The sequence below is a fragment of the Cnephaeus nilssonii genome (assembly GCF_951640355.1).
Source record: "Cnephaeus nilssonii genome assembly, chromosome: 1".
Classification (NCBI taxonomy): Eukaryota; Metazoa; Chordata; class Mammalia; order Chiroptera; family Vespertilionidae; genus Cnephaeus; species Cnephaeus nilssonii.
In genome coordinates, this window is record NC_137072.1 from 16,899,007 (window position 1) to 16,916,786 (window position 17,780).

Consider the following 17,780-nt stretch of genomic DNA (forward strand, 5'->3'; position numbering starts at 1 on the left):
TGAAGATAGAACTTTGACTTCCTTTCATACATTCTCTTCAAACATGAATGTCAAATTAGCTTACCATTGGTTTTTTGTGTTAGTGCTTGAGCTTTCAGAAAACCCTCTGCAAAACCAGTTTTAAATGCATCTTGGTGAGCTTCAGGTATATTTTTGGTTTTCATGAGTTTGTCCAAAGTCTCAACATCTGATCCCCTGTCCCGCAAAAGAAATCCCTAAATACACAAGCAATTCAACAGTATTAACTAACTGTAAAAGGTAGTAACACTCCCCAGAAATACTGACCACTCACACACTCAAAAATTTATTGAAATTCTAGAATTTTTTAATTTTATTGTTAGTGTGACAAATTTTATACAATCTCAATAATAAATTACTTAATCAATGGCTAGGAAACTAACAGTGGGTCCTATACCTATGTCAATCAAGAAACTCTCTGTAAGAACACTATACTTAAAACAGGTTGACTTAGGGTTCTAATTGCTTGATGTTCAAACTCCTTTGATGAATAAACAATTATCTGAATGCTTTCCATCTATTGGGGAGAGATATATAAAGTTTTGACATTATATCAGAAGTACTAGGCATGGTGGTAAACTAAATGCTACCTAAGGAAGTCAAGAAAGGCCTTTCAGAGAATGGGATACCTTAGCCGCAGAGAACAAACAGCACAATCTAAAAAGGCATGAAACAACAGTCTTTAGAGCTGAAGAACTACAAGATTATGTGACAGGACTTTAAAATGCCAAAAGAGGAAGACAGCAGGGGTAAAGAGGGGGTTACACATTGAGAGATGAGGGGGGAAAAAAATGTAAGCAGGAGAACAAACAATAACATGCCTTGTGTATCATGGCAGGTAACAATAAAGCAGAGAAATACAATTATGACATGTAATACATTTTACATGCACTGGTGGGTGGCAGTCTGGAGGCTAAACTGAAGGTAGTAAAACTAAAGGCATGTAGACTACCTGAGTGCCTGTAACCATTTCTTGCCTAGATTACTGTAATAGTCTATGCAACAGAACTGGGAGGGGATAAAACAGAGACTCAAGAGGCTGGGTTGGATCAACAGGATTTTAGTAATCAACAGGACTTAGTGATTAATGGCTGTGGGAGATAAAAGATGGACACATCAAAGTTGATCAGCAGGCTACTAGCTTGAGTGGATGCTACTCATAAGCAGGTATAGGTTGGTAGGGAGAAGAAACAGAGTGAGATGTCTAATAGGCCAGTGGAGAGAGAAGTTTGACACCCAGAAGAGTTGTAGTTAGGACTACACAGGATATTCATCCTTTATCATAAGTAGAAAAATGGAGAAAATTAATAAGCCCACAAAAGAAATCAGATATTGAAGGTTCTCATTTTAATAACTTGAAAATTATTGCTCTTTCAAACAAACAAACAAACAAACAAACAAACAAAAATGGTCTAATTACCTTCACAAATGATGGTGCTATATACTGTGTTTCTGCTAATCTTTCAGAGGTGGACTGTAGACGTCGTGTTCTTGATTTTAACGTTTTAAAACCCCGAGACTGTATGAAAACTGAATGAAACAATATCACATTTACTTCTCATCATACATTTTGTACAAGAAGAGAATTATGCCTAAGATTCAAAATGCTGACACCAGACCTGTACATCCTAGATCTTCATCTTATTTTTTACCAGTTCTTTCCCTGACACTTCAACACACTTGTCATTAAAATGGATTGATCTATGTAATCGACTTTACTTTTATTTTGGTAATTTAAAAATGTAAAAAATGAAACATAGATGCATATCAAATAAAAATCAGTGTCTCCTAATTCCTCAAATCACACTCCTACTTCCTATAAGTAACCAGTGTTGCTTAACAATTCGATGACTACACTTCTATGTGTTTAAACACGTTCTTTCTATAAAAATAAGTCATAACTTTTTGCCATTGTTTTCTTTCACTTAATATATCATAGACATTTTCAAAATAGGTCAGACAGTACTTTCAGTTTAATGGCTGTTTATAGTTTTCCAATTTTTTATCTGCGTAAAGCAATTTATTTAACCATTTCTCTACTCCAGACATTAGTTGCTTCCTATTTTTTTAAAATATTTTTTTATTGATTTCAGAAAGGAAGGGAGAGGGAGAGAGAATAGAAACATCAATGGTGAGAGAGAATCACTGATTAGCTGCCTCCTGCACACTCCCTACTGGGGATCAAGCCCACAATCTGGGCATGTGCCCTTGACTGGAATAGAACCCAAGACCCTTCAGTCTGCAGGCAGACACTCTATCCACTGAGCAAACCAGCTAGGGCGCTTCCTATTTTTATTGCTAAAAATAATGCTGCAGTAAAATTCTTACGCCTATTCTCTTTCAGTACATGTAGACTAAATTCCTAAAAGTAAAACTGTAAGATTTACATGGCTTACCACTTAATTGCCCTCTAGAAAGCTATTATCAATTTATACACCCACCAATGAATATGATTATCCTTTTCTCCACAGTCTTTGCAACAATGGGTAATATAAATCTTGTTAATTTGTATAAATCTGATGGGCAAAAAGTAGTATTTTGTTTTAATTTGCATCTTGGAATAGAAGTGAGAGTAAATATTGAAAACAATTTATTTTTATTGATTACTAGAGGCCCGGTACATGAAATTCGTGCACAGTGTGTGTGTGTGTGTGTGTGTGTGTGTGTGTCCCTCAGCCCAGCCTGCAACCTCTGCAATCTGGGACCCCTTGAGGGCAGTCAAACATCTCTCTCACAATCCAGGACTGCTGGCTCCCAACCGCTCACCTGCCTGCCTGCCTGATTGCCCCTAACTGCTTCTGCCTGCCAGCCTGATCAACCCCTGCCAGGCTGATCACCCCCCTAACCACTCCCCTGCCAGCCTGATCAACGCCTAACTGTTCCTCTGCCGGCCCAATTGCCCCTAACTGTACTTCCCTGCTGACCTGGTCACCCCTAACTGCCCTTCCCTGCTGGCCTGGTCACCCCTAACTGCCCTCCCCTGCCAGCCTGGTCGCCCCTGTCCTCCCCTGCAGGCCTAGTCGCCCCCAACTGCCCTCCCCTGCTGGCCCAGTAAACCGTAACTGCCCTCCCTTGCCAGCTTGGTTGCCCCTAACTGCCCTCCCCTGCAGGCCCGGTCACCCCTAACTTCCCTCCCCTGCAGGCCTGGTCACCCGTAACTGCCCTCCCGTGCTGGCCTGGTTGCCCCCAACTACCCTCCCCTGCAGGCCTGGTCCCCCCCAACTGCCCTCTCTGATCACCCACAACTGCCCTCCCCTGCCGGCCATCTTGTGTCCACATGGGGGCAGTCATCTTTGACCACATAGGGGCGGCCATCTTGTGTGTTGGAGTGATGGTCAATTTGCATATTACTCTTTTATTAGATAGGATTTTTATTTCTTTAGTAAATTGATTACTCATGCATGACCTGTGCACATATTTTCATTTGTAGAATATGGATGTCATGTATACTAACCTTCAGTTATATTTATTTCAAACATTTATTTTAATGTCTTTGTCTCTTAATTGATACAGTAACTTATAAAATTAAGGTAGCCCTATCTTTTAATCTATAGTTTTTTGCATTGTACTTTTTAAAAAATACCTTTTTATTGATTTCAAAGAGGAAGGGAGAAGGAGAGAGAGCTAGAAACATGAGTAATGAGATAGAATCATTGATTAGCTCCCCCCTGCACACACCCCAAAACCTGGACATGTGCTCTGACTGGGAATCGAACCATGACCTCCTGGTTCACAGGTCAATGCTCAATCACTGAGCCACGCCAGCAGAGCTTCTGTATTGTGCTTTATCATAAGTAGAAAAATAGAGAAAATTAATAAGCCCACAAAAGAAAAGATATTGAAGGGTCTCACTTTAATAACTTGAATATCATTGCTCTTTCAAACACCCAAACTATGATTTTAAAGGTAGTCTACTGACTTCATCTAATGCTTCTTTTGTCAGACCTTTACCTACTTGGAACTTTTGTTTTAATGTAAGAAAAGAATCAGATTCTGTTGTGTGTGTTTTTTTACATCCAAGTTTAAAATCAACTTAATTCATAATAAGTCTTTACTAGAATTGTACTGAATTGATAAATTTAGGTGTGAATTGGTATTGTTATAATACTAAGTCCTTCTATAAAGGACTATGGTATTTTTCTTTGTATTTTACTCAGCTCTTCCTTTACTTCTTTTAGTGAAGTTTTCTATGCAGAGACTTATATATATATATATGTGTGTGTGTGTGTGTGTGTGTGTGTGTATACCTTATGTTGCATGTTTCTTGTCAGGATAAAATACATAATGGGTTTTGAAAAAACTGTAAATAAAACCTATTGCTAAAATAACTATTGATTTTTATGCATTTATCTTACATGGTACCTATGTAATGAACTCTTACTAGTTGAACAGCCTTTCAGTTGATTTTCTTGAATATCCTGATAAACAAGCATCTCACCTAAAATTTTAATTCTGTCCCCCCCCCCCTTTTTTTAAATCCTCACCCGAGGATATTTTTCCATTGATTTTCAGAGAGAGGGAAAGACAGAGAGAAATATTGATGTGAGAGAAACACATCAATCGGTTGCCTCCTGCATGCACCCTGACCAGGACCTGGGCCACGGAGGAGCCTGTAACCGAGGTACATGCCCTTGACCAGAATCAAACCCAGGACCCTTTGCTCTGCAGGCAGATGTTTTATCCACTGAGCCAAAGTGGCTAGGGCCCCCTTCTTTTAGCTTATATATAATTCCCTTCTTTTTCTTTTTAATCATATTGCTCAGAACCTCCAAATTACCACTACACAAACACAGGATGTTACATACCTTGTTTCTAATATTAATGACATCCAATAGCTATCCTTAAGAAACTAAAAATTTTATTCTAACTTTCTAAGAATTTTTAGGAAGCACAACAATTAAAATATACCACACAGCTTTTTTTTTAATCATACACTGAAATAACATTGCTTTTCTTCTCTCTTTTACTCCTTAATCATAATTTTTTAGCACATTTTAAACTTGCTTTTTCAGATTTTAGGGTTTCTGTATCTATATTATTAAGCTAAATCGATCCTTTGTATTTTTTTGTTGCTAATATTTGAGTGTCAGTCATTTCATGAAATAAACAGGAAAGCCTATTTTATCTTTTCTTATTAATAAAACAGTTTTAAATAACAAGAGACTGCTAATCCTGGGAAACAGAATGTAACCATAAAGCCAACTGAGCCTAGTGCTTTGGGGCAAAGGAATTATATTTGAAAACTATACCTTCCCATTTTTACGGTATTGTCTTATCTCTTATTGTGTCAAATTTGCTAATTTATAGCTTGAATAATTATGTTCAAACACATTTTTATTTACAATATAAAATTATACACAGCATCTTGTAACTTTTTTATTTTTTATTATATAAATTTCAGGTGCACATTATAATTTGACTTCTGTACATGCTATAAAATTATCAGCCCCAAAAACCGAGTTACTCTCCATCACCACGCAATTGACCTCCTTCACCATTTTTTACCTACTTTCCAACTCCCTTCCTCTATGGTAAGCACTGATCTGCTCTCTGTATCTATGCATTTTTGCAGTTTGTTTTTCAAGATTCCACATGAGTGAAGTCGTAAGGTTATTTGTCTCTCTATGAACATTCTTATCTTACCTAATAATAGAAAAAACATGTAAACTGACCGTACCTCCGCTACGCCACCAGCCAATCAGGAGTGATATGCAAATTAACCCAACAAGGATGGCAGTTAATTTGCATACACAGGCACCTAGTGACAGGGGGTAGAGGGGACGCTTGCGTCGTCACCATACGCAGGCATTCTGCCTCACCCCTAGTCTCTCGGGGCCTCTGGGCAGCACGGGAAGGCAGGGCTGGAGCAAAAAGAGGCGGCTCCGGGGCCTGAGCGGAAAAGGGCTGGGCCAGAGTGGAAAGGCAGTGCCGGCAGCCAGGGAAAGGAAAGTCCATTCTAGCACGAATCTTCATGCATTGGGCTTCTAGCAATTTTATAATCTTCACTAGAGGCTGGTGCACGAAATTCATGCGTGGGAGAGTGGCGGGGCAGGGGGGTCCTCTCAGCCCAGCCTGTGCCATCTCACAGTCCGGGATCCCTCGGGGGATGTCCAATTGATGCGGAGGCTGGCTTCAGGATGAGCAGCGCAGCCCCTGTGGGAACACACTGACCACCAAGGGGCAGCTCCTGTGTTGAGCATCTGACCCCTGGTGATCAGTGCGTGTCACGGCAACTGGTTGTTCAGCCATCCGGCTGATTTGCATATTAGCCTTTTATTATATAGGAGGATTATCTGTGGCAGGTCCCACTTTTCAGTTCTAATACTGTTTGTATTTCCTTACTGTTTCTTAATCAGATTGTCTGTTCTATTTTCTTAATTTCTTTCAAAGTAAATTTGTTCTTAGTTCCTTCGTTCGGTCAGTCGGTCATTCGGTCATTCATTCATTCATTGTTAATCTTTACTCAAGGGAAGATATTTCCCATTGATTTTTAGAGAGAATGGAAGGGAGGAGGAAAGACAGAGAGAGAAAGAGAAACATTGATGTGAGAGAGACACATCTATTGGTTGCCACCCGAACACATCCTGACCAGGACCAAGAATCAAACCCGGGATCCTTCAGTCCACGGGTGGGCCAACACTCTAACCACTGAGAAAAACTAGCTAGGGCTGTTCTTGATTTAATTAAGTAAAAGGTTCTTGCTGTTATATTCACTTAATTTAATGTCTGTTTTATCCATATTAACTTCTCACATTTAAAAAATTCTCAAAATGACTGTTAATCAATTCATTTCCCATCCTCATTTCCTAATAAATTATACAATGCTGTCTACATCAGTATGTCACCAACCCAAACATTTTGATATGCAGATTTTCATTGTGGTTCATTACTAATTGTTTGTTGTTTCAGTTTTGATTTTGATATATTCCTTTAGTCACGAGACATTTAGAAAAGTATCTTTAAATTTCCACATATTTAGGTTATTTTTTAACTATCCTTTCTGTTATTTCAGTTTTGTTGTATGATCAGAGACCCTGACCTCTGTGTTATAAACATTTTGAAAATGAAGATATACTTCATACCCTAATACATGGTCAGCTTTGGTCTCCATGAATATTTAAAAATATATCATTCTTAAGTATATTTCTGTCTTCTGTATTAACAATTTCTTCAGATGATTATTGGTCTTCAGAGGATTACTACTCAACTTCGTGCCTCTCTTTCATGCTGCAAGCTTTCCTCAAATATGTGGAGAGTCTTACTAATTCATTGATAGGTTTCTTCAAACCTACCAAGTTGGTAGGTAACTGTATTTAGACTATAAAACATAGACTTATGGTGAATGAGCAGGATGCCTTTAGTGTATGATTCAAGTCCAAAGGTAATCTGGAGTACCACTGTTTTGTTTCTCTCTTTGACATCAGAGTTCAAACCAGGAGTTTTCAGAGACAAACTCTTCTCAACACACACACACACACACACACACACACACACAGACCCGTAATGCAAAGGTTTTTCTTGCCAATTGTAGCCTAAAATTTAAAAGCTGTATCTGTTCTACAATTGGCCCATTTCTTGATATCTTCCAACTGTTTACTATATCAACCATCCCAGAGCCCATTATAATTTATTCGAACTTTGGGGGTTTTACTAAGTTCCACTGGAAATAGGACAGACCTCTTATATCAATCTAAGTTCCATAAAGGTAGATAGCATCTGTCATTTTTATTTATCACTGTGACCTAAAACCCATCACTAGTGCCTGATATAATGCTATCAAATGATAATCAATAAATATGAATAAATGCATATTTGACTTTGCTAGCAATTTGATGCCATCTATTTATAAACTACTAGAGGCCCAATGCACAAAATTCATATAAGGGACTCAGCCCTTGCAGCCCCAGCTTTGTCTGAAAGGTTGTTCAGGCATCTGGTCTAATTAGCATATTATACTTTTATTACAGACTAGAGGCCCGGTGCACGAAATTTGTGCACAGTGGGGGGGTCCCTCAGCCCGGCCTGCACTCTCTCCAAATTGGGATCCCTCGGGGGATGTCCAACTGCCGGTTCAACACATTATGCAAAGGAACTCGGCCTTGGCAGCATGGTGGTACCTAACAGCATTCAATGTCTTCAGTAATATCGGATAGTTTTTCTGAGAGTTCAATGTCAAATCAAATAGATCAATCAACACTGCTTCTAATATCCTTCAGTAACTGTACAAAGCTCTTCAAAGAAGACTTTTGTGCCCGCCCCCAAAGTCACCTGTAAAGAAATATTAGCATAAATAAGAATGCAAAATTAGATCAATCTTATAGTTACAACAGTAATATATGGCTGGGGGTAAAAAAAAAAAAAAAAGAATCGCATTGATCTAAAAATGTGACCAAAATTGTAACTCTAGATACCTCCCAGAAAAGGCAGGAAAATTATCATAAGAGAATCATGACAATTAAATCAAAGCTATTTTTTAATTCATTTCCAAAAAGGATATGTACATCTTTCCAGAAAGGCAACAGTTCCTCTGTTTTTATTTTCATATAGGGAATTTTAAATAGGAATTTACCTGTTGACTTAGACAAAGTCCTGTTTTTTAACTATATGGTATCAATTTAAGTGATATATCATTAATCCTGACATGACTGCCATGTTAGGTCACATCCCTTAATAAGAAATACAGGGCCTTTACATTCAGTATGTTAAACAAAGCTGCAGTTTAAAAATCCTGTTTGTAAGAGATAAAAGCCGAAAGGACCTATACATTTCTTTCCAGGGTTGTACACAATACACCAGGCATGGCAATTACCACAAAGTGACTGGGATTTGTGTGAGACATGCTTGCTGCCTGCTCCCTACTCCTTGCCATCCGCGGATCTTCTCACCTCAGCCCGTCCTCACACCTAGGCGGGCAGTCAGTCTTTGGGGACCCACTTCCCTGACCCCCTGTGAGGTTTCCTCTCGCCGCCACTCCTAACATCCATTCCCTACTGCATAGGACTCCCGCTCAGGTGCATCACGCCAGTTTTGAAAATATTAAGTGAAGTGCAGGGTGACCTTGAAATTCCACAAAACGAGTCTGTCACAGGCGGGTCCAAGCGGTCCCGTGCTAGGCTCCCGGGCACCGTCTCCACCTGCCCAGACCTGCCACACACCTCCCGGCGGCACCCCACCCCTCCCCATCTCCTGCACTAAACTTTGGCTCCCATCCCTGCCCACAGCCTACGGTGAGGCTTTGTCCCCACTCACCCTACCTCACCCCATCCCACCCCAGCCCACCCCACCCCAAGCCCAGCCCAGCGACACCTGGAAGCCACCAGTGAGTCACCTGAAGTCTCAGTCCATCCCCGCACCGCAGGGATCGCCGCGGCCCACGCACCTGCCTCATCCCCCTCAGTGTGGACTCCGCCATGCACAGCCTGCCTAGGGTCCTGCAGTCTGCAGACAGACTACCAGGTGAAGCTAGCGGCAGGGAGGCCGGGGTGAGTGGGGAGGTGGCGGGCGGCAAGCAAGGGCGGCAGCAGTTCAGGGTGAGGCGGCCCATCAAGCCCGCTCCCCTGCCCCCACTGTGAGGCTGCCATCTTGTGACTATGTGATGGTCAATTTGCATATTCCCTCTTGATTAGATAGGATGTATGTAAAGTACTCAAATTTCTGACACAATGATGAAATTCCTATTTCTTGCCCTGACTTATTTCTCATTTTTCTATTTTCTTCTGTCTTGCAATGGTATTTCGAAAATGAGGGTAAGCAAGCAAATGTGCTTAGTCAGACATTTTGAAGCAGGTGTACATAAGTACCCTAAACTATGATTTACTATGGCAGTTATCACATTCAAAATTTAGCTCCTACTTTATATTTTCCATAGATATACCCAAACTAAAAATAACAAATACTCTATAAGTTTTACTGTGTGCTACAATAGTTAGCATCATTAAGAAAAGCAAATCAGAATTTATTAACCTTTTGCACTCAGATGTCGAGTGTGACTCGACACGGTTAGCATTAGAATAAAGGAATCGAGAAAAAAGCAAGCGAGTGCAAAGGGTTAAATACATCTATTTTTTCCAAAATAAATAGTCATTGCTTCATACCTGGCCAGTACTGAAGATCTGAACAAATGTTCTTCAGAGTTCTTGAATGTTGTCTGTTCAGGCAAGAGGAACGTAAAGTACTAAATACATCTATGTAACCTAGAGGGGAAATGAAATAAGTAAATGTTTTAATTACAAACCATTAAAAATGCATATAAAACATAGTTTTACCGAGTATTAGAAAAATCAAAATATGAGTTTTGCCTTTCATTTGTACATACTTTTATATATATCTAATCCAAATATAGTTCTTCACCACTTTACTGTCCATCACTTGTCAGTCGTGTTATCTGATATACAAATATGGCAGCCAATGAAATTAAATTCACATTAAGTGGTAAAAGACATATATGTTTAGCTAAAGTTACTTTTTTAAAATATATTTTTATTGATTTTAAAGAGAAAGGAAGAGGGAGAAATAGAAACATCAATAATGAAAGTGAATCATTGATCAGCTGCCTCCTATATGCCCCCCACTAGGGATTGGGCCCACAACCGGGGCATGTGCCCTTGACAGGAATCGAACCAGGAACCTTTCAGTCTGCAGCCAAACTCTCTATCCACTAAGCCAAACCAGCTAGGACTAGCTAAAGTTACTTTTACTTTAGAGCATAAAAAGATAAAGAACATTATTTCCTAGAGACAATTTAAAATACTCTAATGAACAATGTGATAAAACCAGATATACTGCTATCTTTCTCTCTTAAGGCTTCCATAGTCATTTGGAACCAAGAATGTTTCTTCTATAGCTATAAGCCATGAATACTTTGGGGTTCCTTCCTAACTCCTATTCTTGACTAATGGGCCCCATCCTGCTTTATTTCCATGAGCCTATGGAAAAGTTATGAAGAAACAACAAAAACAGTGGTTCTCATCTGTCCTTGTATCCCAGTTAGGATTCAAAAATTCTTCTAAGAACCCTTAGAGTAAAATCGGAAAACCCTTCCTAATACCTCTGCCTGCCTAAGCCTAGAAAATGGCTGCTAGTAAGGGTACGTAAGTAAGAAAACTAGAAAAGCATAATAAATAGTAAAAATATGATGATAATAATAATAATAATAATTTTACTCTAATGAATACTTAATATGGGCCCCAAGGACTTCAAATTATTTCATCTGGTCCTCTAAAATGAAATAGAAACCATCAACAAATCAACAAGAAAGCCCACTGTATGGGAGAACATACTTGCCAATGCTATCTCAGATAAGGGTTAAATCTCCAAAATTTACAGGGAACTCATACAACTTAACAAAAGATAAAAAATCCAATAAAAAAAATGGGCAAAGGACCTAAATAGACACTTTTCAAAAGAGGACATACAGAAGGCCAAGAGACATATGAAAACATGCTCAAAGTCACTAACGATACCAGAGATGCAAATCAAAATGACAATGAGGTACCATCTCACACCTACCAGAATGGCTATCATAAACAAATCAACAAACAACAAATGCTGGAAAGAATGTGGAGAAAAAGGAACCCTCGTGCATTGCTGGTAGGAAGCAGACTGGTGCAGCCACTGTAAAAAACAGTATGGCGTTTCCTCAAAAATTTAAAAATGGAACTCCCATTCCACCCAGTAATCCCACATCTGGGAATATATCCCAAGAAGCCAGAAACACCGATCAGAAAGGATATATGCACCCCTATGTTCATAGCAGCACAATTCACCATAGTTACAATTCGGAAACAGCCTAGATGCCCGTCAGCAGATGAGTGGGTTAAAAAACTGTGGTGCATCTGCACAATGGAATACTATGCTGCTATAAAAAAGGAATTCTTACCATTTGCAACAGCATGGATGGAACTGGAGAGCATTATGCTAAGTGAAATAAGCCAGAGAAAGATAAATATCACGATATCACTCATTTTGGGATATAATGAACAACATAAACTGATGAACAAAAATAGATCTAGAGTAAGAAACACTGAACAGACAGTCCAACCTCAGAGAGAAGACAGAGGTGGATAAGAGTCAACCAAAGGACTTGTATGCACGCATATTAGCATAATCAATAGACATGGAGAGTGTGGCGGTGGAGGCGTGTCCTGGGGGGAAGTAGTGGCAGAGGGGGTGGTCAATCAGGGGAAAAGGAGACATATTTAATACTTTAACTCTTTGCACTCGCTTGCTTTTTTCTCGATTCCTTTATTCTACTCGGGATTTAATTTTTTAAATACCCCAGATTTTACAAAGCGTGGCAGTAGAATAAAAAACTGGAGTTTCTTTTCATACAAACTTATTTATTTGGATTTTTTTATATTTCAAATTATTGATACATTCAATACAATTCAACATACAAGCTGCTACCGATGCTAACCGTGGACATCAGAGTGCAAAAGGTTAAACCAGCAGTCACCAACCGGTGGTCTGTGAGATCCAAAAGGTTGTCGACCGCTGGTTTAAGGAAACCTTTGGAGCAGCGGTCACCAACCGGTGGTCCATGGACCACTGGTGGTCCGTGAGGTCCGAAAGGTTGTCGACCGCTGCTTTAAACAAACAAACAAACAAAAACCAAAAAAATAAATAAAGTGAAATAGTAATTCCTCACATTCATATGAAAAAACAGCAATTTAAAGAACTTAAATAAATACTAATCAATCAGAGGCAGGATTGAATTTTATCATAATCTACTCCTCACTCTTTTTCTGTTGTTGTTGTTAATCCTCACCTAAGGATATTTTTTCCATTGATTTTTAAAGAGTGGAAGAGAGGGAGGGAGCTGGAAGGAGGGAGAGACACAGAGAAACACTGATGTGAGAGAGACACATCAATTGGTTGCCATGCATACATACCCCAACCAGGGATGCGGATCAAACCTGCAACCAGGTACACGCCCTTGATCAGAATCAAATCCGAGACCTTCTAACCACTGAGAAACACAAGGTAGGGCTAATTTTTTTTTCCATTATTATTGACATTTTTACAGATGTCCCAAATTTCCCCCAATTTTGCCTCCTCCACTCAATCCCTGCCCCACCCTAGGCCTTTACCACATTAGTGTTTGTGTCCATGGGCAATGCATATCCTATCAAATAAAAGAGTAATATGCAAACTGACTATCACTCCAACACACAAGATGGCTGTCCCCACGTGGTTAAAGATGGCCACCAACATGTGGACAGAAGATGGCCACCACAAGATGGCCAGCAGGGGAGGGCAGTTGGGAGGGACCAGGCCTGCAAGGGAGGGCAGTTGGGGGCGACCGGGCCTGCAGGGTAGGACAGTTGGGGGCGACCAGGTCTACAGGGGAGAGCAGATGGGGATGACCAGGCCTGGAGGAGAGAGCAGTTAGGGGTGCCCAGGCCTGCAGGGGAGGGCAGTTATGGACAAACAGGCTGGCAGGGAAGCAGTTAGGCATCAATCAGGCTGGCAGGGAAGTGGTTAGGGGGTGATCAGACTGGCAGGCAGAAGCAGTTAGGAGCAATCAGGAAGGCAGGCAGGGGAGCAGTTGGGAGCCAGCATTCCTGAATTGTGAGAGGGATGACCAACTGCCCATTTAGGCCCAATCTTACCAGATTGGAGAGGGTGCAGGCTGGGCTGAGGGACACACACCCTCCCACCCCGTGCACAAATTTCATGCACCAGGCCTCTAGTATGCATATAAGTTCTTTGGTTAATCTCTTCCAGTCTCCCCAACCCTCTCAGTCGAAGATCTGTCAATCTGTTCCATGTATCCATGCCTCTGGTCCTATTTTGTTTATCAGTTTATTCTGCTCATTGGATTACACATATAAGTGACATCATGTGCTATTTGTCTTTCTCTGACTGGCTTATTTCGCTTAGCATAAAAATCTCTAGGTCAGAGCATTATGCTAAGCGAAATAAGCCAGTCAGAGAAAGATAAATATCACATGATCTCAGTCATTTGTGGAATATAATGAACAACATAAACTGATGAAAAAAAACAGATCCAGAGACAGAGAAGCATCGATCAGACCATCAAACCTCAGAGGGAAGGTAGGGGAGGGTGGGAGTAAGGGGGAGAGATCAACCAAAGGACTTATATGCATGCATATAGTAAGCATAACCAATGGACACAGACACCAAGGGGGTGAGAACATGAGTAGAGGGCTGGGGGGGCGGGGGGCAATGGAGGGATAGGACACATATTAAAAAAAATTTTTTTTTAAGAACAAAATAATAGTCTGTGATTCTAAATCATTATATAAAAAAAAAAATCTGCCGGAGCCGGTTTGGCTCAGTGGATAGATCGTCAGCCTGCGGACTGGGGGGTCCCGGGTTCGATTCTGGTCAGGGGCATGTACCTTGGTTGTGGGCACATCTGTGCAGGAGGCAGCTGATCGATGTTTCTCTCACATCGATGTTTCTAACTCTCTATCCCTCTCCCTTCCTCTCTGTAAAAAATCAATAAAATATTTTTAAAAAAACACACCTCCAAGTCCATCCATGCTGCTGCAAAGGGTAAAAGTTCTTTCTCTTTTTATAGCCAAGTAGTATCTCATGGTGTAAATGCACCACAGCACTTTTATCCACTCATCTACTGATGGCCATTTGGGCTAGGTCTTAGCTATTGTAAATAACACTGTCACGAAATAGGGGTTGCAGATTCAATTTCCAGTCAGGGCACATACGTAGGATGAGGTTTTGATCTTCAGTCGGGGTGCTTGTACTGATTTAAAAATCTGTTCTTGCCCAGCAAGTGTAGCTCATTGGTTGAATATGGACCTATGAACCAGGAGATCACGGTTCGATTCCAAGTCGGGGAATATGTCCAGGCTTGATCCCCAGTAGGGGGGCATTTAAAAATCTGGTCTTCTATCAATATAGAACAAGTAATTTGACAAGCTTCTAACATTCCTAGTTTAAGTATCATCCAAAAAGAATGCATAAAGCTGACATCTCTTCCAACAAAATACCCACTTATTATAATTCCAGATTGTTACAAGACTCAAGAAAAAATGTGGACATTCTATAAAAAAAAGGGACCGTGACAGTTTCTTCAATATATTCTGAGATTAGTAGTATGTTACATGGAATGCAATATATGTAGTATATTGTATTATATCCTGGAACAGAAAATGAATCCTACTGGAAAAACTAGTGATTTGCAAAATTAAACTTATTTGGTAAAAATCTAAATAATAGAAGACTGTAGTATAGAAGAACTCTGCACTACCTTTACAACTTTTCTGTAAATCTAAAATTATTCCAATACAGCCCTGGCCAGTGTGGCTCAGTTGATTGGACGTCATCCTGTTTACCAAAAGATCACTGATTTGATTCCTGGTCAGGGCACATGCCCAGGTTGTGGGCTTGATCCCCAATGGGGGGGCATGCAGGAGATAGCCGATCGATGTTTCACGCTCACATCAATGTTTCTCTCTCTCTCTCTCTCTCTCTCTCTCTCTCTCTCTCTCAAATCAATAAAAACATATTTTAAAAATAATATAAAATAGCCCAGCTGGATTGAGCATCGAGGTTCGATTCTCGGTCAGGTCAGGGCACATGCCTAGGTTTAGGGCTTGATCTCCAGTGGGGGGGGGAGGGGGGGCATGCAGGAGGCAGTCAATCAATGATTCTCTCTCATCATTGATGTTTCTATCTCTCTCTACTGATCCTTTCCTCTCTGAAATCAACAAAAATATATTAAAAAATAATAACAAAATAAAATAACTCCAATATAAAAAGTTGGGAAGGAAAGGAAAAAGAAGAGAGGAAGGAAGAAAGGAATAAAACAAGTAGCAAAGAATCTGGTACACAGTGATTGTTATAATCACTACTATACTTATTAATAGTACTAAAATTAATTAAGACAAAAAATATATTAACTTACCATATTTATTTTCAAAGAAGGACTGTGCAGAGACATGAGATGTATGCCAATGGGAAGAAATGTTTTTGCCTTTACAAATTCCAGGAAGAAGACTGTCTACCAATTGATCAATCTGTCCAATTTTTAATTCAGATAATCCAAGGTCCCTTAAGTTAAGCACAGGCTGTAAAACATTAAGTCAATGAAGTAAGCATTAATGCTCTCAAGATATTTAATTTATAGAGTACTCATCAGTTAAAGCAATATAGGTTTTTAAAATCTAACAAATGTACTGGTTTCCTTTTTCTTTCTAATATATAAATTGGTGGAAATATTTTCAAAGTTCTTGTTTTCTTAAGGTCAATCATGAGAGGTTTGACAGAAGTTGAAAAAAATTATCTTCTTGATGGTATCATCACTAGTATTTAGAGCTTTAAAGCACCTTCTAATCTCTAATGCCCATAAACAAAAGCCCAAGTGACCGGTCGACCGAACAACCAGTCGTCCAGTCACTATGATGTGCACTGACCACCAGGGGACAGACACTCAACACAAATGATTGGGCTCCCTCTTGTCTGGATCGGGCCTAAACTGGCTATCCGACATCCCCTGAGGGGTCCCAGATTGCGAGAGGGCACAGGCCAGGCCGATGGGCACCACCGATGCACGAATCTGTGCACCAGGCCTCTAGTTTAATAAATAAAGTGTATGCTCTGCTACCATAGAGTATCTCACTCCACTGGCCTTATTGCTGAGATCCTTCTTTGAACTGACAGGTACTCTAGTTACCCATAACTATCATACCTAATAAAATGGTAATATGCAAATTACCATCACTCCGCTACGCCCACGATTGAGCCGGCTGGAGGCACGGGGGGCGGGACTCAGGGTGGCCGATTGGCTGGCGGTAGGAGCGGGGGGCGGGGACTCGCAAGTCCCCGTCCCCCGCTCCTCCCGCCGGCTTAAACAGCCGGCGCTGCTGAAGGACCCATGGGGCCGGCGGAAGACGCTGGTGGCGGAACACGGGGTGGCCGATTGCGTGGCTGCCGGCACCAGTTTTCCGCCAGCAGCAGTTTTCCTCTGGCCACCCGCCCGATCGGAGCGCCTCCCGATCGGAGTTCCTCTCAGGGTGGCCGATCGTGCTGGCGGGAGGCGCTCTGATCGGCGGGTGGCCAGGGGAAAACTGCTGCTGGCGGATAACTGGTGCTGGCAGCCAGGTGAAGGAAAAGTCTATTGCACGAAACTTCATGCAACGGGCTCCTAGTCTTCTAATAAGGAGGAAAACTAAACAAAGTAAAAAATATGTGAAAACTATGCAATACACCTACCTAAAATAGTTCTAACATAACAAACAGTTGAGTGAGTTATTTTTTTTGCCCATGTGAGCTGACTGAGAGACACTAAAGACAACAATTACAAGCCCCAGACAGTTAGAACTTTAATTAAGAGAGTAAAAATAAACAGAACAAGTATCAACTTTTTATAATATAGCTGTAGATTGACGTCCAGGAGTTTATCACTTATTAATCACTTATTAGCTTTGTAAGAAGTCATTCATATTCTTAGAATCCATTTCCTTGTTAATAAAATGACTATGAAATATGTCCTGCCTATTTCATGAGATAGTAAGGATCAAAGGAAGAGGTCATGCTGTGCTCATCTACCTATCTTATCCTACACATAAAGACATCATGACATAATTTTTTCCATTTTCACATTTACTCTTTATTATTTTGTATGTAATGCAAATATGTACAATGCTAAAATACTTCTATTTCCAAAGTACATTTTATGTGGTACAGCCATAGCCTCTGCAGAAGCATTATGAGTAACCTGTGCCTTTATACTTTACAATCCATTGTTGGTTGCTGTGAAAAGTTTAACAGATGAA

General features: G+C 40.4%; 1 protein-coding gene across 1 annotated transcript in view; it reads right to left on the reverse strand.

The window, feature by feature from the left end:
- Positions 1-17,780, reverse strand: part of YME1L1 (YME1 like 1 ATPase) — a 74,925-nt gene that overhangs the window by 35,871 nt on the left and 21,274 nt on the right. Inside the window, exons 3-6 of the mRNA XM_079772695.1 lie at positions 15,911-16,073; positions 10,113-10,211; positions 1,439-1,548; positions 65-215 (exon numbers count right to left, since the gene is read on the reverse strand). Coding sequence (XP_079628821.1) covers positions 65-215; positions 1,439-1,548; positions 10,113-10,211; positions 15,911-16,073 — 523 coding nt within the window. The remainder of the gene's footprint in view (positions 1-64; positions 216-1,438; positions 1,549-10,112; positions 10,212-15,910; positions 16,074-17,780) is intronic.